The following is a 27,117-nucleotide window of genomic DNA, read 5'->3' on the forward strand; positions in this document are numbered from 1 at the left end:
GTGCAAGATTCTCAGTAAACACACGATTATACACCCATTGTGTCTATTGTGTCTAGCGACACAGGATTTGATGTGAAAATTACACCACTACACAAGCAATGTGGCGAGCATAAAAATGGCCTTACGTTGGTCTGCTGTGGTGATGAGGGAATTAAGCATAAAAGCGTAGCTGTTGATTTACTGATCAGTGTGCATTCCTACCCTCCACTGTGGTCGCAAGCTTTGGCTAGAGCTTTCTCCGAAGTGTGGCTGGCAAAGAGGATGAGAGGGGCTCAAAATAGAGGCACTATTCCTCCACATTGAAGGAAGCCAGTTAAGGTGGCTCGCATATCTGATATAGATGGGCACCTCCTGGGTCAGGAGCTTTAGGCACGGGAGAGTAAATCTCTCAACTGGCCCAAATAACGTGGAGGAAATGGCTATTGAAACATAAAATAGATACATCTCTGAAAGAATTTAATCCAATATGTAATTTTCAGGGTGCTAAATATATAAGTCTTTGTAAATCTGATTAGTTTAGTAGAACAATATTTGTTTCGTTGAAGTTGTGGTACATTAGGAAAGTGTTTATTAGCCTCCTCTCTCTTCTTTTTCCCTTCCAGGGAAAAACCATGTTTGTAAGTTTATTGGCTGTGGGAGAAACGACAAATTCAACTATGTCGTCATGCAGCTTCAGGTGAGTCACTGTCTGGATGCATGTCAACCACAGTCTTTTACTGGGAAGCATAACAGTGTAGAGGGACACATAACACACAGTAATAAGGTAGATTATTGCTTTAGCATTTAAAAAATTCTGCTTTGAGGAAGCACACCAGGAGGAAGTCTTCATGTTGCTGTCATGTTAAGATCTACCAAATGTATAGGTTTTACAGTCTTAAAAAAACCTTCAATTCAATTCAATTCAATTTTATTTATATAGCGCCAAATCACAACAAAAGTCGCCTCAAGGCGCTTCATAGATACAGAGAAAAACCCAACAATCATATGACCGCCTATGAGCAAGCACTTTGGCGACAGTGGGAAGGAAAACTCCCTTTTAACAGGAAGCTACCTCCAGCAGAACCAGGCTCAGGGAGGGGCGGGGCCATCTGTTGCGACCGGTTGGGGTGAGAGAACCTGCTGGAGTGCAATTACATTAATATAACCCCTGCTTCAAGGATTCAGCATTTGGTATTATGACTTCCTGCAATGTAACCAGAAAAAATACATAAAATAATGAGGATAAGTGTAATTGACCTTTAATAAAGTCATAGCCAGAATGCAAACAGATGAATTTACTGGTGACCACCTTTTAATGTTGCCTTTGCTGATAACAGCACAGAACAGTCCCAATTTATTTGAACCTGGTGTATTTCTCATTACTGTTGCCACTGTGTCTCCTATGAGTCATATCCAGTTTTGCATTTTCCACGTTTTTATTAGATTACTTTTTTGAAACCTGATCTTTACACATTTCAGCCTGACTAAAAGCAAGCAGAAATTAAGTCCCGCTGTCTTGTCACTGTCCCTCACCCAGGGTCGTAACCTGGCTGACCTGCGAAGGAGTCAACCCAGAGGAACCTTTACCATGAGTACCACCCTGAGACTTGGGAAGCAGATCCTGGAATCCATTGAAGCCATCCACTCAGTGGGCTTTCTGCACCGCGACATCAAACCGGTACAGGTTTCTTGAAAAATTCTGCAACCTTGTGTTTCTCCTGTAGACTGAGTTCCTGAGTTAAAAGTGATTTTAGGTAGAGATTATTTACTGATATTAACTTTTGATTTTTCTTGCCCGGATGTGTCAAAATGGTAATGAATGCTTTTCCCCTAAGCTATAGTTTTCTGCAGGCCAAATATAGGTCCATGAGCTGGTTGAGCATTATTGACTAGTTTCTGTAATACCAGTAGAACAGTCCAAATGTCTGCAATTTGGTAACAATTTAATATAAGTAGCTGAAAGTTTCTCAATTTAAAACGTCTATCTGGTTTCAGGTGAACTTTGATACTTTAGATCTTTAGGTAATCTAAATATCAAAGCAAGCCAATAAAACCAGAACAGAAGGGGTGTTAATAGGATGTCGGATGAATAGATTTTTATGTAAATGAGCAGAGGTAGAACCAAAGTTAGAGGACCCATATACCCTTCACGTTTCTTGTGTGCAGATGCTTTTAGATTAAACTAGTTGAGTGATGCACTGTGTTTTATTTCTGCAGTCAAACTTTGCAATGGGACGGCTCCCCTCCACCTACAGGAAATGCTACATGCTGGACTTTGGTCTGGCAAGGCAGTACACCAATACCACAGGAGAGGTCCGCCCGGTAAGACACTTAGTCTGTGAAAGCGAACCGTACCAAAAGCTGAAGCACAGCACTGAAGCTCATCTATTACAGTGGAGATATTGTTGGAGAGAATATTTGTAACTCAAGGTTCATTTGCTAGTTTTTGCTAGTGTTTTTTCAAAGAACAGCAATTATTATAATAAAGTCACTAGAGGTTTGGAGAATGTATGGAGAATTATTCATGCATATTGGATGTTAGGGAAAAAAAAAAATCAGAGGTAGGACATATATCCTTATTTTGACTCTGCGTATACTCCAAACCTAAACCTAAACAACATAGTAAAATAATTTCTCAAGTATCTTTTTTTTTTAGCGTTTTCTTACAACTTTGTTATTTAATTTCTTATTGTGGTCCTACACACAACACATATGTCATTTCTTTCTGTGTTAGGATTCAACTTTATTGTCATTACACAGGTATAAATACAGGGTAACAAAATACAGTATGCATCTAATCACAAGTGCAAGAGCAGTGAGTGCAATAGGAGCAGATTATATGCCGATAAGGGTAGTATAAAAGGTGGGAATAGTTATGAACAGATTATGTACAAATAAGTCAAGTACACAGATGCTTATGTTGCTATACAGAGAGCAAATGTACAGATGTAGTTATGTATACATATGTACAGATATGTACAGATGATCTGTATAGCATACAGACGGACAGATATACAGATGTATCAATGTGTGGTAAATATATGTACAGTAGTGGGAGTATGGTGCTATGAACAGACTATAATAGTGAACAGTGTACGCACTATAACAGAGACTATGCTATATCAGTGTCCTAAACTATAGCAGTAACCAATATGAGATAGTTTCCTTTAAAGCTGCAAAAAATACCAAAGTAAATAATAAAAAACTACACAGGTGCACAGACTCAGGCAGACAAATGGGTGTGTTTGCTGCACTGCAGTACATTCTCTCTCATTTCCTGTGAGTCTGTACAATATCGGATCAATGATTTGCAGTACTCAATAACAAATCTCAGGGATTCATGTGATAGTTTGCTGTAAACTGACAGAAGTGGTTGTTGGGCTTCTAAACAGCTTTTGTATCGATCAGGTCTCTTGGTATTTGTAGTTTCAGTGTGATCAGACACAGCTGCTGCTTTTAGGTTCTCTCTTGCTTTTTTGTCTCTCTACCACACTCAACACAGCTATTTTTAGATCAGCGAGTATGTATAGTGCTTCCATTTGCTGTCAGCTTGCTCCTCGTCACTTTATCTCCTTACTTTCATTTTTTTCTCTTTTCCTCCTCTCCTCATCCTTTTATGGGCCCTTCTTCCTTACCTCTCCTCACCTATTCATCTTTTAACCAGCTCCCCTGTTCTTCTCCTGCAGTGTTGTGTTCCTTCTGTTGCAGCAGTCAATGAATATTTGATGCTGTAAAATGCGTCACTGGGTGAGAAACGTTAGCCCCCCCCCCCCACGCACTTTCTCTCTGTCACTTCCAGTCTCTCCACCCATCATCTTTTGTCTCCCAGTCTCTCTCTCTCATTCTACAGCTGAGTCAGCTTCAGTGCAGTGATCTGAGCTCGCTCTTTCTCACTTGATTCACCCCTCCCCCACTGTATCTTCCTGCCTTGCTTCCTTCTTTCCCCATTACCCCCCTCTCTTTAACCAGTCTCATTGACTACAACATGATGGTAATTTTGTAAATCATGGTACCCTATAATTTCCAGATTTGGGGGTTGGTGTACCTGTTAAGTTGCTACCATATGCTTGTAGTATCTCTTGGTTTCTAAGTCAGAGCTACCCCTCCTATCTGGTTTCATAACACCCAGAAGACAACAACAAAAAACACTTAGCTGAGACTTCACCTACTTACAAATGCAGTGTATGAAGTACACTCAGTAATTTCTCAAAAGTGTCATTATTGTTTGCAACAGCTCTTGTGTGTCCAACACTCATTGTGGGACTGTTAGCAGAAAGTTGTCATCACATCTTTTTTAGCCAGACCTACCATACATTAATTTTCAAAAATTTGACACTTGATCTGAAAGTGAACATATCCTGATGAAACACATGCTCAGCAGATACAAACAGCAGCCTGAATCTGTTCTTACAATTTGCACGTATCAGCACAAGCGTTATTTTTTCATCTTGACTGTTGAGGTTGCTACGTAGTGACAAAATTTTTCACTTGCGGTATTTGGAAACTAAAGTATGTTGAGTGAAGTCCTCTGTAGAATGAACCGGTTGTCCAGTGAGGCAACCTGTCCAGCTGCTTGTGGATCAGGTCACTCTTTACTGTGAAATTTTGTATGATGTTCACTCTCTACTGATCACCTGCCATCAGTTTTTTTTATCAAAGATTTATGTTCTGATTTTTTTCTTGTTTTCTTCTTATCAGTTCAATGTGATTTATGTTCACCTTTTTTATGTTTCAGTGTTGTGTTTGTCTTTCTTACAGTTCCTTTGGATTTATGATTTTGACGTGCATGCCTCCTGTTTCTCCATCATCTCCATGGTTACCCAGGGATGTGAGTGGTTTCTATAGTGACAGATGGGTCACAGCCACATCGAAAGCTACGCACCAAAGTGAAAGCTGAATTAAAAAAGAAAAGGAGCAAACATGACATAATGTCTACTAAGAGTTTTCTAAAATCCACATATAAAAATAATCATGATCGTTACAATAACTGTAATGAACTGTGAATGTGCTAGAAGCCCTATCAGAAAATGGTCTGGCAGCACAGAGAATTTAGGCACTAAATTATACAACTTGTACTTGAAAGTGAAATTCAGATTTGATTTTTGTCCGGGAAAAAAACCCCTAGATGGTGGACAAAAACCTAAGTATACGGTAAGTCAGTTCTATAAACTAAAAAAGGACACAATATAAATTGTTTTTTCAAATTTATGTAGGTCATGAAGCCATCATGAAATTTCTGTTTTTATGGGTATTTTAATTTGTGTATTTCTACTTGTATTTATCCATGAGTTTCCCTCCCATGTAAGGTAGGACATTATTAAAAGAGAAAATATCATGTAGATTTTATGTAGATAACAAATTTTTGCACATACATGCAAACTTTGATGGGCTCGTCAGTGATATTTGAGGGTTCAATATCTTCCCCAAGGACACTTTGACATATAGACAGCAGGAGTTCCATCTTCTGAGTAGAAAACAACCTGTTCTAGATCATGAGAAATAAAAAACCAAGAAAATTTGTGACTGCCATAGATGACAATTGAGTCAGTGAGGAGTATAATGGGCCCATCCAGGAGTTGTGACTGAAACAACTGATAATACAACACATAGTACAACGTGAACTACTAAATCCTATGTCCCTTTCTGCAAATTGCTAACAAAAATGTCAGGGTAGTTTCAGACTTCTACAGTTGACTTCTACTTATTTAAATGTGTATAATTTAAAACTTAGACATTCATAAAAAAAGAGTGTAGTTCACTTTATGTTTTTGTTAACAAGTAACTTGAAAATGGTCACTGTATTGAATTTTTAAATGTTAAATGGACTTTTATCCACCTGTCAAGTACAGTGGTGTGAAAAAGGTGTTTGCCCCTTTCCTGTTTTCTTCTTTTTGTCACACTTAAATGTTTCAGATCGTCAACAAAAAAATATATAAGACAACGATAACATCAGTAAACATAAAATGCAGTATCTAAATGAAGGTGTTTATTATTAGGGGGAAAAAATCTAAACCTAAATGGCCCTGCTTGAAAACTTGGTTGGGCTGCTCTTAGCAGCAACAACTGCAACGAGCAATTGTGATAACTGGCATCAAGTCTTTTACAGCACTGTGGAGGAATTCTGTCCCACTCATCTTTGCACAACTGTTGTATTCCAGCCACACTGGAGGGTTTTCGACTATGAACCACCTTTTTAAGGTCATGCCACAGCATCTTACCTGGAGGTCATGACTAGGCCATTCCAAAGTCTTCATTTTGTTTTTCTTAAGCTTTTGTGTTTTGGCTGGTTTGCTTTGGATCATTGTCCCGCAGGCAGAACCCAAGTGCGCTTCACCTTGAGGTTACAAACAGATGACCAGACATTGCCCTTCAGGATATTTTAGTAGACAGCAGAATTAATGTTTCCATTTATCACAGCAAGTCTTCCAGATCCTGAGGAAGCAAAACATCCTCAGACCATCACCACCATATTTTACTATCGGTATGATGTTCCTTTTCTGAAATGCTACATTACTTTTATGCCAGATATTTGTCATATCAGTCCACAGAGTATATTCCCAAAAGTCTTAGGGATCATCAACATGTTTTCTGGCAAAACTGAGACAAGCCTTTGTGTTCCTTTTGCTTAGCAGTGGTTTTCGTCTTGGAACTCAAATGGCCACAAAGGCCATTTCTGCCCAGTGTCTTTCTTATGGTGGAGTCATGGACGCTGACCTTAACTGAGGCAAGCGAGGCCTTTAGTTCTTTGGATGTTGTTCTGGGATCTTTTGTGACCTCTTGGATGAGTTGTCACTGCGCTTCTGGGGTAATTTAGGTTGGCTGTATACTCCTGGGAAGGTTCACCACTGGTCCGTGTTTTTGCCATTTGTGGATAATGGCCCTGACTGTGTTTGGTTGGAGTCCCACAGCTTTAGAAATGGCTTTAAAACCTTTTCTGGGCTGAGAGCTCTCAGTTACTTTGTTTCTCATTTGTTCCTGAATTTTTTTGGATTGTGGCATGATGTCTGGCTTTTGGGGAGCTTTTGGTCTACTCCACTTTATCAGGCAGGTCCTTTTTAAATTGATTTCTTGATTGAGAACAGGTGTGGCAGTAATCAGGGCTCAGTATGTCTAGAACAACTCAACTTAGCTTTCCAAAGATGTGATATAGATTTTTATTCTGACATTTCAGAATTATACAAAAAGGCCCTTTTCAGGGAACACAAAATGGGTTAACAATTTAAAGCTGTTCCGCAGCAATGGAGGTTGATCAAGCCTTAAAAGCTGGTGCTACTAATTCCTACAGGTGTTGTAATTTTTCTAGATTACTTACAACCCCCTCTGTCTGTATAAAAGCAGTGGTGGAACACACTGTGGTACCATACCCTTGTGAGCTTTAGTTGAACAATATTGTACGGCAAAAAGTAGTGTGTTGCCACAAAGATGTCAAGAAAAAGAAAATTAACAATGGAAGAGAGACAGACCATCATAGCACTTAAAAGAGTATGTCTTTTCTACAGAGAAATTGCAAATAAAGTCAAGGTGTCAGTGAGTACAGTTTCCTTCATCATCCAAAGGCACTCAGAAACAAACTGACAGCAAGAGGTCTGACAGACCCAAAGACACAACTGATTCAGAGGACAGCTTGTTTGATAGGTGGCTCGCAGGACAACAGCTTTGAGCACAGCTTAATAGTGGTCGTATAAGCAAGTCTCAGTTTCAACTGTGAAAATAAGACTTCAAGCTGTAGGTTTGACAGGATGAGTTGCAGCAAGAGAGCCATTGCTAAGACGTGAGAATAAAACAAAGGGACATGCCTGGACACCGCCATTGGACTACTGAAGACTGGAAGAAAGTATTATGGAGGGATAAATCAAAATTTGAAATCTTTGATTCATCATTCAGGATCTTTGTACACCGTCGAGTAAGCGTGAGGATGGTTCCACAGTGTGTGGCATCAACTGCCAAATGAAGGAAGGAGGAAGTGTGATGATCTGGGGCTGTTTTGCTGGATCCAGGGTCAGCACCCTGAACCAAAACAGCTACCGCAGCATTCTGCAGCGCCATGCAGTACCCTCTGGTATGCACCTAGTTGGTCAGGGGTTCATCCTACAGCAAGATAATGACCCAAAACATAAGTCCAAGCCATACCAGAACTACCTCAGGAAGAAATAACATGATGGTGAGCTTGAAAACATGAAGTGGCAGCACAGTCTCCAGATTTGAACCCCATCGAGCTGGTTTGGGATGAACTGGATGGAAGAGTGAAAGCAAAGCAACAGACAAAGTCCACATTTATGGGAACTTCTGCAACAGATATGGGAACAACTTTCTGAAGAATATTTGATTTCTATTGTAGAAAGAATGCCACGGGTGTGTTCAGCTGTTATAGCTGCCAAAGGTGGCTGCTTTGATGAGTCAAAGTTTAGAATATATTTTGGTCTATAAATTGATTCCATGATTTCTTTTTTAACTCCAATTGCTTATTTGTACTATGCTTTCATTTCAGAGTGCAACGGGCCAATACACTGCATAGTTTTCAATAAAAAATTGGAAAAACTTGTGTGTTCTTAAACTTTCGTCCTGTAGTGTAGGTTTGGATTTTTTTGACTCTTAACAATAAACACCTTAATTTAGAAACTGCATTTTGCATTTATTTCTGTTATCCTTCTAATTAATTGCTTTTTCATGTCACTGTATTAAGTTATCGGCTAGTAGGTGTCTTGCTTCTGTGTGGCAGAAGCAAGTACTTTTTTATGGTGAGACTAAAGGCCCTTTCACAGCGGATGTCTGAAATCTCAAAAATTGAATGTGTCAAGAATATTTTTCAGGCTCACCAAGTCAAGTATTCTTACTCATTAACACCACCAACACAAATTTGTGGCATTTATTTTTTCGAACCAAATCGATTTTTCCAATTTTTTGGGATACCAATGAATAGATCTGACTAAGATCACTGTATTTGGCAACAAGTGCACTAATAGCACAAATCTTGCACCTTTACTGAGTATACAAGGATATGGTAATAGTAAAATGATACAATTGTGTTCCCAAATCTGCTAAAAAGACTTCAAACTGCCTCTCTGACATCCTGAAATATGTACGAATGCAGCTCCAATTCTGGGATCAAACCATAATATTCTCTAGCAGCCGCCCTCTTGTGGGAACTGGATGAACCCAGAATATCAGTTTGTTCCTTTTCTCGTTTAGGAACATCAGGACCAGTTCGTTATCCCTTCATCACAACTTCATTTTTTTCTGTCTGTTTTTGAGGATGAATTTTACGCACGCATATACGCACGTTTGGTGTGTATATGGGTTACATGGGAAGATCCGTAAAATTTGGAATTTCATGTTGTTTTACACAACAAATTCAGTGTGCCTTTAGACTAACTGTCCCATAAATGTATAGATAGAAAAGTACATAAAGCAATTTATTAATTGATGTAAATCTAAAGACTCAAAGTTGAGTCATAAAAATGAATAAAAGTTAATTGTGTCTTTTTAAAAATGTATTTTTTATCTCATATAGTTATTTATATAAACATATATACATAGATAAAGGCATTACGCAATCTACATATAATATCCAAATGCATAACCAGATTTTAACACTACTATTAAGAATAGGTCATAAAAAACAGCCCAAAAAACAAATTTGAATAATATTAAAGTGGAATTATGTAAATTGATACTTGCGTGTGCAGATCTCTCTGATGCAGTGTGTTCGTCTGCTGGTGTCTTTGTGTCTTATTTTGCTTATTTTTCTTTTGATGTCAGAAACACGTGTATAACGATCACATTGATGTTAAACAGGATTGCATCTGTTTCTTTCTAAAGCTCCTGTACTACAGAGTTATGTTGACACTGGGTTGAATGTTTGATGCTATATATCCACTTGATCGTTTTGTTTACAAGTTACATGTTTTTAATGATTTATTTTGTCACAATACTTACAGTTTATTTTCATGCCAACACATAGGGTATGCTATGTGTTGATATATGTCTATTGGGGTGCCCAAATTTATGCATCTGTCTAATTTTGTTATGATGCATATTGTATGTTAATCCAATAAACTTTATGTTATTGCTGAATCACTACTTTTTCCATAAGGAATGACATATATTAAAAGGAAGCCAATCACCCAATGATAAACACAAATTCAAAAAAAAAAATAAGAGAGATTCCCAATCTTTTTCATATTAGTGTAACTGGATGTGAACTGGATGCATGTTGTTGCAACTGCTGACTTTTTTGCATCCTCTTTTTAGCCAAGAACTGTGGCAGGTTTTAGAGGGACCGTCCGCTACGCTTCAGTCAATGCTCACAAAAACAAGGTCAGTACTGTTTGTTTGTCTTTAAAGTATAACCTCTGAGTTGGCTGCAGAGTTGGTGGTGAGCCTCTTGTACCTAGAAATGGTGCAAGAGGCTGGGAGAAGCAACATGTATTTGTGAGGTAGAAGTTACCACTCTACCATCTACTGAAGAACACACTGTGGTAGAGGACCTTGGTACTCCCTAGCCCAGAGCTCTCAGTTCAAGTGCATGAGACAGATCATTCTGCTCCTTTTTATTGATAAACAAATATAACAAATATACACATCAAATTGCCATCGTTGTTCTATATTTATATTTTTGTAGGAATTTTGCCTTTTTGCAGTTTTAATGATTATGCTCCTGAACACACAGCCAATGTGCAGATTTTGTTTACAAAAGTTGCTTCATACTTGTGAAAGATAAATGCAACTCAAGCTAGTCTGATTTGATACTGAAACACCTAACCTTAATGCAATAAATATTCCATTAGATTACCTGTCACCCCACAACACCGTCTTAATTAGCGATTTTAATGACACAAGTCAGAATGTGAACATTCTGTTTAGAATGTTATGCTAACAATGTCTTCCTGTTGTGCTCCTCCAGGAAATGGGTCGCCATGATGACCTTTGGTCATTGTTTTACATGCTGGTGGAGTTTGCTGTTGGGCAGCTGCCTTGGAGAAAGATCAAGGATAAGGTCAGAAGGTTTCTTGTTTCTAGTTTTTATGAGATGAGATAGCCTTTGTATCCACCTTAGTTACTATTACTTGTTTTGGTAGTGCCTCCATGAATCATACAAGGTGTTAAACATATTTAACATTTTGTCCTGCTTCTTTAAATACATCTATGTTTTAAAAACGTCTGTCTGTGAGCTTACATTATCCAAAAAGCAGTCAGAATTTGATCTGTTTTGATCAATGTATATATATATATATATATATATATATATATATATATATATATATATATATATATATATATATGTACAAGCGGCAGAAATGAGCTTTCTCCAAAGTTTGGCTGGCCTCTCCCTTAGAGATTGTGTGAGAGGTTCGGCCATCCGGGAGGGGCTCAGAGTAGAGCCGCTGCTGCTCCACATCGAAAGGAGCCAGCTGAGGTGGTTCGGGCATCTGACAAGGATGCCTCCTGGGCGCCTCCTGGGTGAGGCCCCGGGGCAGACCCAGGACACGCTGGAGAGATTATATCTCTCGGCTGGCCTGGGAACGCCTTGGTGTTCCCCCGGATAAGCTGGAGGAGGTGCCTGGGGAGAGGGAGGTCTGGGCCTCTCTGCTTAGGCTGCTGCCCCCGCAACCCGGCCTCGGATAAAGCGGATGAAGATGGATGGATGTATATATGTATATATATTGTTGTCTTTTTTTCTGTTTAGGAACAAGTTGGTCAAATTAAAGAGCGTTATGACCATCAGCTGCTGCTCAAACACATGCCTTCAGAGTTTAAAATCTTTCTGGACCATGTCCTGGCCCTGGACTACTACACTAAACCAGATTACCAGGTAGATATAATAAAAGTTCAGAGGAACAGTCTAATATTGAGACTTTGATTCACATTCATAAATTTGTGTATTTTTTCCAGCTGCTGATGTCAGTGTTTGAGAACAGTATGAAGGAGCGAATCATTACAGAGAATGAACCCTTTGATTGGGAAAAGGGAGGAAGTGATGTCACGCTGTCAACCAGTGCCTCCACCCAACCACAGCACAACACCCGACCTACTGCAGCCATGGTGGGGTAAGAACAAGCTGCAACCTCCTGTAAAATAAGTCTGAAATAGAAGTGCCAAAAAGGGAAGTTTCTCTAACAGCCACTTGCCATTTTTCTTTGATTTGTAAAGCTATGCAGACTGTATTAGAAATAATTTGGTTAATATACCGTAACAAAAAAGTTTTGTAAATTGCAAAAGTATTTCTGAAATAACAGCATCTATGTAAAGATTTGCTATATTCTGTGTCCATAGAGCCATTGTGACTCCAGTTCCTGGAGACCTACAGAGGGAGAACACCGATGTTCAAGACGAGCATCTCAGTGATCAGGAAAATGCTCCTCCACCTCCACCGAGCCGACCCCCTGGGGAAACCGGTGTCCAGCATCCTGGAGAGACTGGAGAAGGCTGGGATGACACAGACTTTAACCGCAATAGACTCAGGATCAGCCTAACCAAGGTATGAACCATCAGTTATAGGTTTTGGTAATGCCACAGTCCCATTAAATCGACCCCAGAATCAGACTCTAGAGGCCTTAGTTAGCATGCTAAGGAGGTACTACAATTAGGAGACTTAAAATGTGGCTTGTTTGGAAGAATTTACAGGAGGGGAAAACCTTGAAAAATAAAAATGGTAGCACAGTTTATATTTGCTAAACTGTGTCAAACCACAAGCCTTCTAGAACATTGTCCATTGGATAGACATGACCAAAGTGGAGGTTGGGCCATAACACAGCATGTCAGTACAAACACTGACTGTCAAGCAGAGTGGTGATGATTTGGGCTTTTTTTTAACTTGGTCCAAATGGGATCATACAACAGATAATGATCCCAAGCACACTAGCTTGGGATCATTATCTACAGCAGAATGACTGTGAATAATCAAGGTTAGCTCTCTCGTCTTGCCTGGAAACACCTCAGTGTATCCCTGGATAACCTAGAGGAGGGGGTCTAGGTTTCTCTGCCCATGGGTAGCAGAAGAAAATGGATGTATGGCTGGACAATTTGAGAGACTGATTAAGCTATAGAGAAAACAATTACTTTGAGTTATTGCTGCTAAAGGTAGTTCTACCTGCTACTGAATCAGGGAGTGTACTTTTTAATAGGACTGCATGAAGTCCTGTGGAAATCCCTGAGATTTCACATGGACTTTTTTCATTAGAAACATAAGCAACATTCTTATGCAATTATTAGTTGATAAAAACAAAAAGTGGATTGCCTGAAAATATTTTTGTCATTACAGCCTTTTAGATGATTCTAAAATGTGTTAGTTGTTTAGTCTTAAGACATTTTGGTTCACATGAACCTTCTGCCAAGTCACTATCAGTGACTGCCCTTAACTCTACCCATATACTATCAGAAAATGTCATTTTTCTTTTTTCTTATTTTTTCTTCTTGCAAGTTTTGAAGTCTTGTACAAAAAAAAAGAATCACTGGTATCAAAATGTATTAGTTTTATCTCCAAAAAACGTTTCTTTTGCTTGTCTCCAAAACATCACGTTAGCTTTTAGGCTTAGGGTTGCTGTTATTTATGCTTCTGACTTAATTCCAGAAAGTTGATTCTGTTCATCTGGACGTAGCATTTTCAGTGGGAGAAACATTTTGTCACTTATCCAAACTCGCTCACCCATTTCCTTACCTGGATGATTGACCATGCATCAAGACAATGTTGACTTAAGGAAGTCGTTTTAGAGTTGCCTTCGAGAGTGTTTAAATGGTTGCTCACTTTTTTATCATTCCTCAGGGGGCTCAGGAAGAGGAAGCAATTCGAGGGGCCTGTCCAGTGTCTCCTGTACGAGGTGTAGGACCCGAGTCCCCAACAGGACAGGGTCGGTCCTTACGATATCGGCGGGTCAACAGCCCAGAATCTGATCGTCTTTCTGCAGCTGAGGGCCGGGCTGACGCCTATGGACAGAGGTGACAGTAAAGTATAGAAAACAACAAAGGTGGTTTTAGGTGAAGAGACAGCGTTTCATGTTACTTTTGGTAACAAACAACAAATATGAAAACATTTTCCAGTTTAAAAAATAAACATAAGCCAAACTCAACCTGCCTATTGAAAAATAAAATCACACTAAAGATTAGAATTAATTAATTATGAGGCCTTTGCTCTAAAAGAATTTGATCTCAACTTTTTGAATCCACATAAATCAGAAATGTACAAAAGAGGTTCAACTAGATTTGAATGACTTGGATTTGGCTCTGAGATTTTGCTTGATTTTGATTGTTGAGAATTCATTTGGATACACTCCAAAGACCGAATCTTTTTAATGTGAAACTTGGCTTCAAAGTTTCTGTTACCATGACTTGACTTGGACGTGTCTGAACTGACCGAGGTTTGTAATGGACTTCACATTCTGTATATCATATGTTTTATATGATATGGATCGGTGGTGAACCGAGACTTAATGTTTCCTTTGAAAAATCAACTAGTCTGGGCTATATTTAAAATTGACTTCGTTTTACCCTTAAGAAGTTTAAACCTGAGCTTTAAATTGAACTGAATAATGAAACAAAAAGTTGAAAAAGTATTTTTACCAGGTTGTTAAGCTGTAGAAGAGTCATAGTCCCATATCCTTCTATTTTGTACACATTTGTTTGTGTGTCCACCAGGTCTAGGATGGACATCCTCGGTTCTCCATCTCGTCACGTCTACTCCTCCCAGCCGGCTCAGATGCTGTCTGTTGACCCCGGCTGCCGTGGAGATCGTCAGGTCAGTGGCCGTCAGGAAGTGTCCGTGGCATCCGTCGACCAGGAGGCCCACAGCAACGCCTTTATTCGTTCTGTACCGCTGGCAGAGGAGGAAGACTTTGATAGCAAAGAGTGGGTGATCATTGACAAAGAGGCAGAGCTGCGAGACTTTCTTCCAACCACGTCAGGAACTACTGACGAGGAGCCTGAGGAGCTACGCCCTCTGGAGGAACAGGAGGAGAGGAGGCGACTCAGGGCTGGAGGTAGGAGATAAAAAGAAGCTTTTTAGTCATAAAACTGAAATGAACAGGATAAATATAATAAAAATGGTTGGTTCATCAGAGCAGGGCACTATTTGAAATGTTTCAGTGCTAGTGTTAATCTGAAACCTTAGCTTTGGTGCCATCTTCCATAAGTTTGGTTGTTACCTAGGAGCTGATAGGATAGGAGCCCTGTTCTATTGACAAAATAGGTCTCTTTAAAAGTGGTGAATTCTAAGTGGATTGGAAGCAAGTCTCCATTTTATCAACAGTCATTAATAAAAAAAAATAACCTAGTGAATTATTAGGAAAACAAAAATGAAAACCAGACTAATTAAAGTGCTAAATCTATCAAATAGAGGCAGAATGAGGGAATTCAACAAATAAAACAAGTGTTTTGATGGAAATTATGAAACATCTAATTGGGTTGTTGTCTGTGACATAATACCACCCTGAAAGTCAGAGCCATTCCTTTTGGGGAAATATTGTATTACAGTTTCGCTCAAATGCTAAAACACATTTCACAAACGTTTCCACCATGTTCCCCAATGTCTAAACACAACACCCTTTTCTAAAGCTACATAAACACAACCACACCTTCCCACTGCAAAACTCAAACATTCACACCAAAAGAGCAGCTTGAAGCTTTCAAAAATGTTAACATTTTAAACATTGTAGACATTTAAAAAGTGGTCACTGTTGGTGGTGAATCACTCTCTGATTTGGTTTGTTCTGTGGAAGCGGACATTGTCCCAAATGATCACATAAATGTGATGTGCGGGCCCAGGATGGTGTTGTTGGCGGTCCAGGAGGATGTCTTTTAGCTCCTCTAGGAAGGTGAGGAGACGTTGGGTGTTGTAAGACCCAAGGACAGCAAGCCCCTCCGAACATTGTCTCGTCAATGCTCTCAAAGTTGACATTATCGGCAATGACTTTGTCTCTGATCTCCCGGAGTCTGATGAGGTTGTTCCCACGAACCATATCCACAATGAGGGTTTCTTGTTCCGCTGCAAATATGGCAACCCTCCCACCTCTATGTGGCATTCTTTCAACTCTAAAGAAAGAAACATGTGTTGTCAATTGACATGTGTTACAATACAGTCACAACTGATTTGAAACCACTAGACTACTTTCACAGGTTTGTAAAACTGTATTGTGACAAAGAAAGCAATCGAGTACAATACCTGTTGTGTTGTCTGAATGCCCTGATAATGGTGGCCACGGTGAACCTACTCAGGTTTGGACGGACTCTTAGTTCTGCTTCAGACATTGTCATGCCATGGTCAATGACTGTTGCTTGCATCTAGTCCGTAATGATGGTGCGAGGTTGTCTTGCTCTCCCTCCTGGACCTTCTCCTCTCCCATGTTGGCCTCCTCCTCTTCCTCGTTGGCCTGCTCGTCTTCCTCCTCTCATTTGAACTCCTCTTCCTCGTTGGCCTGCTCCTCTTCCTCCTCTCATTTGAACTCCTCTTCCTCGTTGGCCTGCTCCTCTTCCTCCTCTCATTTGAACTCCTCTTCCTCGTTAGCCTGCTCCTCTTCCTCCTCTCATTTGAACTCCTCTTCCTCGTTGGCCTGCTCCTCTTCCTCCTCTCATTTGAACTCCTCTTCCTCGTTGGCTTGCTCGTCTTCCTCCTCTCATTTGAACTCCTCTTCCTCGTTAGCCTGCTCGTCTTCCTCCTCTCATTTGAACTCCTCTTCCTCGTTGGCCTGCTCGTCTTCCTCCTCTCATTTGAACTCCTCTTCCTCGTTGGCCTGCTCCTCTTCTTCCAGGGCCAAGCGCTTTGAGGGGTCCCAAAAAAGCGCTATATAAATGCAATCCATTATTATTATTAATAACTCGAAGAATCATTCGCTGTAACAAAGTTACGACTAACTGGCTACCCTTAAATTGCTCAACTGCTCGCTAATGTTATCTTTTTTTAAAGACACTGGACAGTTTTGCAGTGGTTGCACAATAATCTCAAGTTAAATTAAATACCTAGATGTTTTAACTCATTTTTTAAAAATACATTAAAGCATAATTATATAAAAGCAAACTAGAAACTGAGACCATTTGCCTTCAAAGCAAACGTTTTAAACTTAAGGCACAACTTTTACTTTGAAATTGAATGTTCTCTGTTTCTGGTTTGCATCACACTTTTTCACTACCGCTCAATGGTTAAGTGAATGTTTGCAGACAAGTTGGCATCTTGCAAACTGCAAGTGACTGTGGCAGCCTGTTAGTGACTAACAGGGAGTTGGGCGTTCGTCTTGTAATCGGAAGGTTGCTGGTTCGAGCCCCGGCTCCGACAGTCTCGGTCGTTGTGTCCTTGGGCAAGACACTTCACCCGTTGCCTACTGGTGATGGTCAGAGGGCCCGGTGGCGCCACTGTCCGGCAGCCTCGCCTCTGTCAGTGTGCCCCAGGGCGGCTGTGGCTACACTGTAGCTTGCCATTGCCTGTGTGTGTGTGAATGGGTGAATGACTGAATGTAGTGTAAAGTGCTTTGGGGTCCTTAGGACCAACTAAAGCGCTACACAAATACAGACCATTTACCATTTACCATAAAGTAAACACAAGGAGGTTTTGACTGCAGAATTGTCTTTGGTTTCCTTTGCAGGAGCGGAGCCAGTAGTTCGTCCAAAGACTCACACGCGGGAGAGCAGCCGGGGGATGCTAACGCTAACAGAGGAGGAGGCATCAAGGAAAAGTGGTGGTAGCCCAGCACAGTCGCCCTGTCATTCTCTGCCATCAGGACGTCCTCGCCGGAGAGAGTCTGAGCCCACTGGACCTCAGAGACCGGTAAGAGACCCAGCCAGCCAATAACACAAGTTTAGTTCTTTGATGGCATGTTTGCGGACAAATGAGCGGGCTTGACGACTGCAAAAGAGGTTTATTCTTTGATGTCAGTATGTGATTCTGACTGCTCAGACACTGACATATCGAGGCATAGTGCACGCTCCGGCTCATTTATCTGCCTGCCAACATACAACTTAAAAGACAAATCCAGCATGATCAGAGGTTTTGCAAATTTATATTCTTCCCTCTTTATCAGTGATGATGATTTACAATTTACTTTAAGAGTCTTTAAAGTGGTGCCAATTTATAAGTTGGTTGTGCAGGAAAAAAACACGTGTTGGAATGGAAACACTTGTTACAAGTGTAAAGGTGCCCTTAGGCATTCAATGGCCACTAAGTCAGACTGTGGTGGTGCTGAGAAACACAAACTGCTGGATAAATTAGGCAAGAAACTTGAATTTAGAAATTGGACACTAATATTTTCTGTTTGTAGACATGAAAGAGCATATTGAGGCAGACCATTTTTGGAACATCCAGCTGTCCCATCCATCTCTATGTCCATCTGTCCATCCATCCATCAATCCATCCACCTTCTTCAAACTTATCTCAAAACCTTTATTCTTATACTGATGAGTATATATATTTTTTTATCACAATTAGTTAATTCAATCAGTGTTCGCCTTACTAAAATATGATCTAAAGTTAACACACAAACAGACTAGTTAAATTAAGAAATGCCTAATCAAACAACAAGTAATCAAGACGAGGAATATGTGCTTTCCTTCTTCTTCTCTATATCCTTCATATCGTAATCATGGGACTGCTACAGACTTCAAGTGCAATAGAACAATAATGCAGGAATCTGTCTATAGATTGCAGAGAATCAGACAGTCCACGTACTTTTTGGATAATGAGCAAAATATTTCGGGTCATGCTGGACTTGTCCTAAAAAGACCACGGTGATAAGAGGGGAACAGACACCAGACACCTGAGTTTGTTTTCAGATTCGAGGCAGCTCTGTCTTGAGCACCAGTCACATGTACAGTAGTTGTTCTGTTCAATTACCAGCATCCAAAAGATCCTCTGGCAGGTTAAATGCTGACCTTAAAGTAAAGCTGAACTCCGATAGCTTGCTCACAGCTTGTCTTTAGGCTAGATAGCTAATTGTTTTTTTTAGCAAATTTTAATTAGCCAATTTTTAAAATTAAATACTTGTAAGCAATGCTGAAAATACATTGCTTGGTACAGAAAAAATCAAAAAAATCACCAGACCTGGGAAATCAAAACAATAGTAATTTTGATAGGATTTAGCTACAGAGTGAGTCAAATTAAGACAGCTACGTTTTAAAATGCTTTACAGACAGGGGATGTCTATACCAAGTGCCTTAGTTCATTTCTTCCCACCGAATGCCAAGATTTGAAATACTCTCTCTTTTTTTCTGTAGGCTAAATTCTGTTTAATAATCATATTATAGTCTCAAAACCACCACCTTTCTTTGAGTGTTGTTTTCTCAGGTTTGTTGAGTGAAGTTCTAGTATTTATTTAGTCTTTTACTAATTAGTATCTGCCTGTGAGGTGCACCTGTACTAGGCAAATCAACCTTGTTAGCATTAGCTGCTAACTGAAAAATTTACCATCTTATCCAAACATGGCCTCTTGTGACAGCAGCTGAAATTCTAACATCAAAAATTCAAAATGCAGAGTTGTGTAAAGTCACAGTAGATTTGTCCATATTTTGTGCGCAATCTATGAGACTGACTTCCATTGGGAGTCTGTCATTCTTTGCATTTTTGCATTGTTGTTCATTGGTAAACTACGGTAAAGTAACTATGGTTAAACAAACTGCAGTTTGTTTCAGATATCTAATTACTGTTGCCACAATCAGCTTCATTCTGACCCAGAATATTACTGATGGTTTGTTTTTTACAACTGCCTATGACTCGTGAAACACAGATTTAACTGTGTAGCTGTGAGACTTGTCTCTTTCTAGTCCTTGAGACAGATTGATGTCTTTTCACACAAACACACACTCACGTCTGGTGATATTGTGATTGGGGAATGTAGACAGATGGAAATTTACTCCAGAATAAAAATGGCCGATTTTCCAGAGATTGATCTCATTGAATACATTTTCAGCTGAAGCTGTACATCCAGTGACAAAATTCCCCACTGGAGGAAGTAAAGGTGTGAAGGTTGTTGTAGTGTTGTGTGGGTGGCATTTACTGTTATGATAGCCTAATCTTTATGTTTAGTTGCGTAACCCTATCATTATTTCAATTGATTGTTTATTTTTCATGATCAAGCTCTTTTCCTAATCTCTGAATTCTGGCTTTGTGACGTAACGTTTGAAAAGTGTGTTTTGCAGAAGCAACCAATAATGGTGTTCTTGTCTGGTTATAGGGTGATAAAAAGAAAACACATCTTTCTTGTGCTTTCTTCATGGTGAAATGCAATAGATTTGTGAATGAAAGCTGTAATGTAGATGAATGTTGTTGCAATGGTTGAGTATGTTGAATATTATTATTTCATTTTTGCGTGTTTGGTGTAGGGAAAAAAAGAAAAAATTGTGAAACAAAAAAAGGCTTTTCCAAATGTAAAGCACAATCAAAATATATTTTGTCATGTTAGAGAAGTTTTTCAAAAGTCTGATCATTTTTATGTTGCACTCTGCTCACTGTAATGTCTCATAGATTGAGTCCAAAATAGTTAGCTAAGAAGCCACTAATTGTAGCCGCGTGTGCTGATAGCTGATTGCAACCCGTTGCTTCACTGTTTTGTTGATGGGCAATGTAGGCCTTTCTTTGTCGTGTGAGTGTCCTGCAGAGGTGGCAAAAGTACAGACATTCTGTACTTAAGTAGAAGTACAGATTCTTGAAGTAGTGATTCAAATTCTTTACTCAAGTAAAAGTGAAAAAGTACAGGCTCTGAAATGTACTCCAAGTAAGGAAGTAAAAAGTAGCTCTTTGAAGGACAACTGTGCAAAGCTAACTGAACCTTGTGCTATATTAATGTATTAATGTAATAATAAAATTATATCAGGGAATAAAGACTTTATTTCAGTCTGAATTTGAATTCAAATAATTTAGTCAGGTTGAATTATTTATGTAGAACATGAGCAGAGAAAAAGACAAGCTCTATTTTCTTTCTTTGTACTCAGGAAATGAGTACAGTCAGGGGTTACAGTGGGATTCAGTGGGTGGGGGAACCCTAAAATCAGTTTTGATGGTTCAGTGTGGGGAAAAGAAGCACAGCTCACAATAATTTCTGTCGAGAGCTCCAATAGATTTTCTTAATGAAGAGACTGTGATCTGCTGAACTGCTCTTTGCAGATTTATACACTTGAATTCAACCAGATGTAAGAAGATGTTTCACGAGTGGTCCTGGCTAACTTACATTCTCTGCACTAATAGTTAGGGCTGCCACAAACGATTATTTTGATAGTCGACTAGTCACCGATTATTTTTGCGATTAGTCGACTAATCAGATCATGCATCCATTGGACGTAAAACGTACAGGTTATTGCACCAGCAGCATCTGCTCTTATATAACTATCATTATCTTACAGCTTTAAGTGTTTAAGGTTTGTGCTAACTAAAAATAAAGACAAGATGATAATTTATTAAATTTTAATTAAATTTGCAGATTGTTGTCCAATATGAAAAAACATGAAAAAACATAAACAGCTATTGGGTATGTACAGACCCAATAGCTGTTTCCCAATTCCTAAGCCGCATCCTTTGAAGGACCTGGCCCTTGCCGTCTACGCAGGCCCGGGTCCTTCGAAGACCAATAAGGCTGGAAGTGCGAGGCTGTGAAATGGGATGGTTTAGCCTTCAGATTTGCATCACCAGCTGTCTCGGTGAAGTTTAATAAACTCAGCCATCTTCTCCTTGTTATCTAAAGTATAACAGGACGTTGGAGTAAATTCTCAGCCATCTCACACTTCTGTTTAAGCAGTTTTCTGTTTGACGTTTATTCAGCTGTGTGAAAACTTAAATCTCAGTCAAACCAATTTACTCAGAAACAAATAAAAAAGCCTTACAATAACATTTTTAAGTTGTCTAAGTGACTTATATATCATGTTTAACCTGAGTAGCGAAAGACCGCAGGGGTCTGAAAACAATGTGCCAGGAGTCCAGTGTTCTTGCTGGCTCTAGTGAGTCTTGACCTCCCAGTCAGTTATCGAGCTGGTGGGTAACAGGCATCTCCGAAAACGTCAGAGCACTTTTGCAAATATGTGATGTCTTGATAAATCGAGCAGATATTTGAAGTTTACACAGCTACATTCTTGCCTGAAAATATCTTAAAAGTTGATTTTGGGACCTAGAAAGAGTAATATTAAAACTTAGTAGCGCTATAAATTCTGGGATAGTTTGGGACATGAAGGATACACCCGACCCATCCTTCATATCTGGGGAAATGAAGGACGCATTTGTCGGCTGCATTTGGAGCAGCCTTCGAATTGGGATCAGCCTTCGTCGCCTGGCTGTGATATAATCGGCCTACAAATGCGGCCTCCAGCTGGACCTTTAGCTAGCAACATGTTGTGCATCAAACTGCACACAAACAATTTGTGTGTTTGCTAATCTTTGTTGAGCTGATAGACGCGCCATATTTGAAATTACCTGCCACTTAAAAAATGTTGTTCCCCTTTATGTTCTTTTGTAGTGCTAGCTAGATGCTAAAGTACAGCAATCACAACTTATGGACACCTGTAGTCGTTTGAGTGCCCCCCCCCCCCAAAAAAACAACTTATAAAACAGAAAACACAACCCACTTTAACCCCTGACTATGACACACGATTGAATCTCTTTGATATCTTTTTGTGCGACATTTCCTGGTGATACCCAAACAGGACTGGCTGTCATGTGTTACTGTTTAGCCTCAGATTGATTTGATTATAAGACTATTTTCTCAATTATAATTAGATTAGCCTATACAATACCTTCTCAAATACCCTTTTAATATCAAAATACCTTCTTATACAAATGGTACTGATATTTTTATTTTAGTGGTACAGCTTGTCCTATTTGCTTAACCCAGCATGAAATTTGAAATTTGAATGAAAAGTCTAAATTTTCTTCATTTTTCTTACTAAGAATTTCATGTTTTTAAAAGCAGAAAATTGCCATGACATTCGAGCACATGACGAGTGTATGGAAACCTAAGATCCCAACGACATTATGATTATAAACTTGGCACAAAAAGTAAGGAAATGTGAGTTTGTTCTAGTATTTCTTTATCATACTGCTTCTTGGTAATCAATCCTCTACCTGTTTATTTCCCCTTTAAATGGTGCCAAGTGCGTGAGGAAAATGAAATTCGGGCTTAGCAGAGCTAAGTATGTTGGCTACACCCATGAAAAACTTGCTAAATTGTCTCTTCCAAAGAGCTTATTCTGCTATTGACTCTTGTTTTGAGGTTCTGGTACCCCAGTAACTAAGAATCTGGTGCCTGATTAGCAGTGTCTGTGAGCATGGACCTAGTGGTCTGCAGCAGTCATTGGTTTCTACCAGCTGTCTCTGTGAAGCTGTCAACTGTCTCTACCATGCCATGTTTGATTTACTTGGATCAGGTCACATGTCATAAGGCAACTTCAAGCTGGTGTTCCACAAAACCAACCACTTTTTGGAGTGAGGCTTATTGGCATCTCCAAGTGAAAGAGCAAGTTTCATATATCAAGGGACGTCAGAGACAGGCTGCAAAATATGTGTCCCAAGAAGATGATACCACAAGAATACGGTTTTCTTACCCCGTCAGCACTTACAAACTGTAGGCTGTCTTCTATATGTTCTATACCGGAACAAACTGCACACAGCCAATCTTCAGTCCCATAGGTCAACCAGGAGGCCTGCCATGACTGTACCCATAGGGTAACAGTTTTTGCTTGAGGCAATGTGATGGTGTGGGTGGGTGTTATTGAGATGAGATTCCAGTAGCAAACCCATGTCTCCACAGTCCACCTCGTCCCTACAGTGCAGGGTTTATCAGAGACTTCTTCTTGAATTTGGGAGTGGAGAGGATTGAATGGCCTACCTGCAGTGCTGACCTTGATGCTTAGGTGTGCTGTTTGTGCCAGAATGACCAACACAACCACACTGGCTTACTTGCAACAAATGATGGTTGAAGAATTGGATACCATCCCACAACCAAGCTGGTGACCGGCATGAGGAAGAGGTGGTGCCATGCTGTTGTGGCTATGTATGGTTCTTCCACATGCTGCTGAGGCCCCTGTTTGTTAAATGAATTCGTCCACACGTAAACGGCGTGGTCACTGAAAACGGAGATTTTTAAAAACTCCGGCCAGGGTGGATATTTTTGAAAACTCCGTTTTTGCATTTACGTGTGGACGAGAAAAACTGAGAAAACGCAGCGTCAAAGGTGTGCGCCTTTTTTGACGTCAACCTGTGCGCCACGTTATTGTTTCGGTGAAATGAATTTCTACAATACTGTTACTGTTAATTCTACTCTCTGCAGTGTTTAAATGCTTACATATACACACACAGTTACTGTCCCTCCACACATATGACTCGGTTCTGCTTCTATGCCCCATCCTTGTTTACTATTTCCCACCGAGGCTTCTAGACTTCTGATTGGCCAACATTTCTACACGGTTAGGAATATATCGCCACCTGTTGCTTTGGCATGTTCCTAGCAGCGTTTTCCTTCATTTCTGCGTTTACGTGTGGACGGGATTATTTTTTAAAACGAAAACGGAAAATCTCAGTTTTCAAAAATACCCGTGTACGTGTGGACGTAGCCTTAATCACCCAATACAATAAAACAGCACCAAACAGGACTCAATAACAGAATAAGCTGTTTGGCATTGGCAGAGAGGATTTGGCTAGTTTTCTATGGGTGCAACCCAAATACTAAACTCTGCTGCTTAACCAATGCTATCTAACAGAATAATATTCATTGCCAGGAAGCGCTGTTACAATAAAGCAATACTTGAGCAAACAAAAATTTCCTTATTTTTTATGCTAAGTTTATATATGCTAAGTTTTGACCAAGTCAAAGTAAACAAATAAAAACATAAAAACAAACAGCACTTTGTTATGGAGGACCAAACTAGGGACCAAAAAGAAATGAAACTTCATTTTAATAAATAAATAGATTAAATACGTTTTAGTACATTTGTCTTGAGAATGGGGCTAGAAGAAATGTCATGGTATCATCTAATGGGTTCATTCTCTGAAAACCAAGAACTTTTCATGACACAGGATTCTTAGTTGTGTGTGTGTGTTTGTTTTTGTGTGCTTGGGAATTTCTCAAGAATAATTTCTATGGAAATGGCACTATAGAACTAGAGGAAGAGGTGGGGGGATGGGGTTGGGCGGTGGGGAGGTGAGCACAACAATTGCTTGGTTCTCCTTAGAGATAAAACTGAACTGAATTCTGCGTATGAAGAGCCGGTTATGTGGAAAACTAATGTGGAATCACTGAATTTCACATTAAGCTCACTTTGTATTTTCACATCATTTTCATTTTCCTTAGCAGGATTTTCTTCATGGATGTGATTTTCTATTAATTTAAATCTACGTTTGATTTTTTTAGTTGAATTACAATTTTGTGACCATTTGAGTTGTCCATTATTTATTTACAAATAGGTCAGGTTTGGTCCTCCATACTTGGTGGCTGCTGTTTACAGGCTGGACGTGCAACATCATCACTGAAATTTCACTTTATCTGCAGTGAAACAGGATACCTTTTAAGCCCGTGTCAGTGGAAAATTCGTATGCACAAATTAATTTTAGCGCTTTTTAGTGAGCTCTTCTTTGACTTTCCTTTGTTTTCGCGACGATTGTCATCTCTAGACTCAGAGCAAGCTTGTCTGCTGCCAACCATCGAGGACTGCCATTGTCTTTTCTGCGTCAATTCTTTTTCCCGCTCCCACATAACTACTGACGCCTTTGCCCCCAACCTATCGCTTTAAAAGTACACAGTATGTCAAGTTTGACTCATCTGAGGAGACAAAGAAAAGAGCGAGGGTGCCATTGGGACAACACAAGAAGAAATAAAGTGATGTTTCGGGGTAAGCACAGTTTAGGAATAGTCCTTTACCTCTGTTCTCTCACTGAATTTCTGTTCTTCCTCTTCCTTTTTCTTCTGTTCAAACATATTTCCTCCCTTTTTCCCTCCATTGTGTGTTTGTGTTTTGTGTGCTTGATGACTCATCTCTTTTTTGTGTTCCCTGTTTCTTTTTGTACCTCCAATGGTAATTTTTCATTCAGAAAACAAAAGCTCAAACTGACCAGACTAGTGAGATACAGTATGTGCAGCGCTTGTGCTGGTGCCTTTGTGTCCTTTTAAGTGCTTTGTCGGGGAAAGTGTCTTCATCGTCATTTTCCCAGTCTAATCCAGGATGCTAGTCTGATCCAAAAAGCTAGTCAATTGGTGTAAATGTCCAGTTAAGTTTCTAATAGCTTCTAAATAGTTTCTGATAACTGTAACTTTAGAGTGCCAGGTTTACACCAGCACTCCACCAGCTTCTCTCCCCAAGCACCTTTTCTCACAACATTTAAGCTGAGGGCTTTTGACAGAAGTGAGCATCAATCAGCTTTCTCCTGTCTAACCTGTCTAACGTCATGGAGGGGTAGGAGAAAAGGGCAGGAAGTCAAACCAATGTTGGGTTGTAGCTGTAAGAAAATCTGAAATTTATTGTTTGCTTGTTGTTTTTTTAAAATAAATAATTAATTTAAACTTTTTTAACCTCACTTCCCTCTTTCTGGTTGATCTGTTTGCAGTTGGAGGAGGACAGGCACCAACCACGGCCCAACCAACTGAGGAGGCTGGCCTCCTATGTCTTTTCTTCCTCCACCCTTGAGACAGAGCAGTATCCTCATGGAGGAGGGAACTTTATCCAGAGGAGCCGCTCAGCTGAGAGCAGCCCAGCACACGTCAACGCCACTGCAACTTCAACCCGCCGGCGGCATGCTGGCACTCTGCCGACCCCTGGCAGCCCACGGAGCAGACACTCTGTTCTGAATATGTCGAGGGCACAGCTGCAGCACGTGTTAGCTAAGCTCATGAACAAGAACAACAGCTGAGAGATGGACTCAAACACATATTAAATTAACACATGTGTTAAGTAGGCACATACACAATACACACATACTGTATGCAGGGTTGGTCACACCAACTTGGGGCCCGGTGCAGTTTGGCCTCTCACTTCCTTTTCTTCCACCATTTGTGTTCCACAGTCAAGATCATCTCTGGTGCATTTGCTCTGATTAAGAGCACCAACTATTAAAATGCTAATTATTTTATTAGTATTTATCCATAAATCTTTAAATTTCATTGGCCCTAAATAAAATGTGTAGAATGCTTCAAAAGGCCCTTAAATTACGAAGCATCACTGGTGAGCTGGGAAGACATTTGACTTGTGTCA

The 27,117-nt window shown here is 39.9% G+C and overlaps 1 protein-coding gene across 2 annotated transcripts in view; it reads left to right on the forward strand.

Moving 5' to 3' along the window:
* ttbk1a (tau tubulin kinase 1a) overlaps positions 1-27,117 on the forward strand; it is a 52,225-nt gene that overhangs the window by 11,059 nt on the left and 14,049 nt on the right. Inside the window, exons 4-15 of one of the 2 annotated variants that reach the window (XM_085275959.1) lie at positions 603-676; positions 1,517-1,657; positions 2,197-2,301; positions 4,715-4,807; positions 10,231-10,296; positions 10,883-10,975; positions 11,666-11,791; positions 11,872-12,026; positions 12,253-12,457; positions 13,742-13,914; positions 14,611-14,951; positions 17,547-17,728. In XM_085275959.1, the coding sequence (XP_085132085.1) occupies positions 603-676; positions 1,517-1,657; positions 2,197-2,301; positions 4,715-4,807; positions 10,231-10,296; positions 10,883-10,975; positions 11,666-11,791; positions 11,872-12,026; positions 12,253-12,457; positions 13,742-13,914; positions 14,611-14,951; positions 17,547-17,728 (1,754 nt within the window). The remainder of the gene's footprint in view (positions 1-602; positions 677-1,516; positions 1,658-2,196; positions 2,302-4,714; positions 4,808-10,230; positions 10,297-10,882; positions 10,976-11,665; positions 11,792-11,871; positions 12,027-12,252; positions 12,458-13,741; positions 13,915-14,610; positions 14,952-17,546; positions 17,729-27,117) is intronic. The other variant, XM_085275960.1, reaches the window with a different exon arrangement.

Source organism: Mchenga conophoros, linkage group LG6 (genome assembly GCF_057382185.1).
Source record: "Mchenga conophoros isolate Kocher_MC1m ecotype Shallow Benthic linkage group LG6, M_conophoros_male_GT1.1, whole genome shotgun sequence".
NCBI classification, from domain to species: domain Eukaryota; kingdom Metazoa; phylum Chordata; class Actinopteri; order Cichliformes; family Cichlidae; genus Mchenga; species Mchenga conophoros.